Below are 2,195 nucleotides of genomic sequence, written 5' to 3'. Positions count from 1 at the left end.
CGGCGGGACTCGGAGGAGTCCCGGTGCCGCTGCGCTGTCCCTGCGGACACAAAGTACGGATCGTTTCGGGCTAATGGGCAAGACCTGGTGCGCAACGCCAAGGTTCCCGTACCTGACTTGGCCACCGCGCCGCGACTTCATGCGTTTTAGCGCAGAATCGGAAGAAAAACCCTTTCTGGGCTTACGCTGCGCGCTCCCCGCGCCTTTTGTCGGCGTTCTGTTCACCACGCAGCCTGCTCGAGTCACGGGACATTAGGAATTACAGCGTGATACACCTTCAAGTAGCTTTCATGATTAGATGCTTTTATTAAAAAGTAAATTCTGCAGTATTCTTTAACTGGCTTTTTTATTTACCTAGGGGGAAAAAAAAAAAAAGTAACCAGGGTGTGATGTCTCTTCTGGATAAGCCGTGATCTTTTTGTTTATGCAGAGTTTTATAGACAATCCCATTTTTAAAGCAAATTGGTTAACTTAATCACCTTTAACATGACAGTGTTGGCTTTAAGTGCGTTCTGGACGTGCAGTTCACTGCGTGCTGGGCTCCCCAGGCGTGTCCCGGGAGGGCTGGCAGTGCTGCACACGCCGCCCCACAGGACGGGGAGCGGGACGTTCGGCGTTCCTCTCCAGGGGCCGGCCCCGCTCGGCAGCAGTTACTCCTCGGCACTTACTGAACGTGTTCGGCAAAGTCAGCAATGCATGACTGAGGAACGAAAGGGTTCACAGGCAGATGGATACTGCCTTGCTTTCTCTAGGAGACAATTTCCAAGGTGCCAGCAGAAAGAAAAGTAACTTAAAACACTGATAAGACCTCGCTTCTCTACCCTCAGGGCCTTCTCTGAGCAGCCGTGCCCTGTGCTGGGCACTTCCATGACAAATGTTTCAGCAGACACTCGGTTCACTTCATGGGGCTCAGAGTAAAGTTACAAAGTTTTTTAAAGAGTCCCTTTCCTTTCCCCCTTGTCTTCAGCTCTGTATTGATTAAGAGGCATTGAAAATAGCTCCACACTGACTCTTCTCATCAACACTGGAAACACCTCCTGAGTTCCCACAACTGAGAGCTTCATTCCACTGAGAGCTGTACGCTTTCAGTCTGTTTTGGTGGCTGCTGCTGCTGCTGTTCGTACTTCCTCGCTGAAAAAAAGAAACACCAATCAACACTGATTATACAGTTTATTACATACATGTGTATATGTGTGTGTGTGCAGGTATACATATCCACAGATATTCACACGTAAATGAGATAGCAATCAGAAACAGATTTAAGATTAGAGAATCTCATTTCACAGCTCAGCCACAGAAGGGGAAGTTTCAGTCACCACGTGGAACTGGTCCTTTAGCAGATGGCCTTGGAAAGGCCAAACAGTAGGGTCATAGCAAAACACTGGTAAATTAATGGCAGAGAACTAGGATTCCATTCAGGGCCTTTCATTGTAGAAAAAAAAAATAAAATTAAAGACTATGGCTTCAGAAGTATTATTACAGATGACCTGAATGACTCAGTTACAGTTGATCTCCCCCATCACTCATCTCCTTCACAATGTACAAGCCACAAGCTGACAACTACATTGACTTGAAAATTAATCTGGTTAGCAAGGCAAAGGGAGATCAAAGAGTGGTGTTTGTGTGGTGGAATAAACACCAGGAGTGAACGCTAGCAGGCATTCCTCTGTAGGAAGCACATTCATTTTTTGTTCTCACAGAATGTGATGGTCCAGTTTAAGAATCTCTACATTCAGTGTTTACATTTAAAAGGTGGTTTCGACTCATTAAGCATTTCTTACCCATATTCCCTCTCCAGACATGCATGCATGGCAGACGTGAAGCAAGTACTGGTGTTTCTCTGAACTGGACCTCTGGAACGTCAGAGGCTTGGGGCTCTTTCCTACCTCCATCCTGACCTTTGACATTAAAGATGGTAGTGGCAACACTTGTTGGTACAGTAAAATTCTCATTTATTTTCAACTTACAAAATTGAGTTACTCATGATTCCACAGCCCTCTCGACTTTTTCAAATCCATCAATGTTTTGACAACATTCAGACAGCCCAGCTCTTTTTAACTTCAACACCGGATTCGTTTCGACAGCTAGAAGCGAGTCGCAGGCCGGTGCCTCGCTCCGCACCTCCTCACGCCTGGGTCGTCTGCAGCAACCCTGCTCACGCCGTGCCACGGGAGCGGGCCCCGCGCTGGTGCCCC

General features: G+C 47.3%; 1 protein-coding gene across 1 annotated transcript in view; it reads right to left on the bottom strand.

Annotated features, from left to right (window-relative positions):
* Nucleotides 1–1,060: 1,060 nt before the first annotated feature.
* The window catches only part of SMIM19 (small integral membrane protein 19), a gene marked incomplete at its 5' end in the record, with an annotated part of 1,346 nt that continues 211 nt past the window's right edge, over nucleotides 1,061–2,195 (bottom strand). The window contains one exon of the mRNA XM_008945425.1: nucleotides 1,061–1,131. Within this exon, the coding sequence (XP_008943673.1) occupies nucleotides 1,061–1,131 (71 nt within the window). The remainder of the gene's footprint in view (nucleotides 1,132–2,195) is intronic.

Source organism: Merops nubicus, unplaced genomic scaffold, assembly GCF_000691845.1.
Source record: "Merops nubicus isolate BGI_N331 unplaced genomic scaffold, ASM69184v1 scaffold48448, whole genome shotgun sequence".
Taxonomy (NCBI): Eukaryota; Metazoa; Chordata; class Aves; order Coraciiformes; family Meropidae; genus Merops; species Merops nubicus.
Note: the sequence above shows the minus strand (reverse complement) of the source record. Positions and strands in the feature narration are given on the sequence as shown.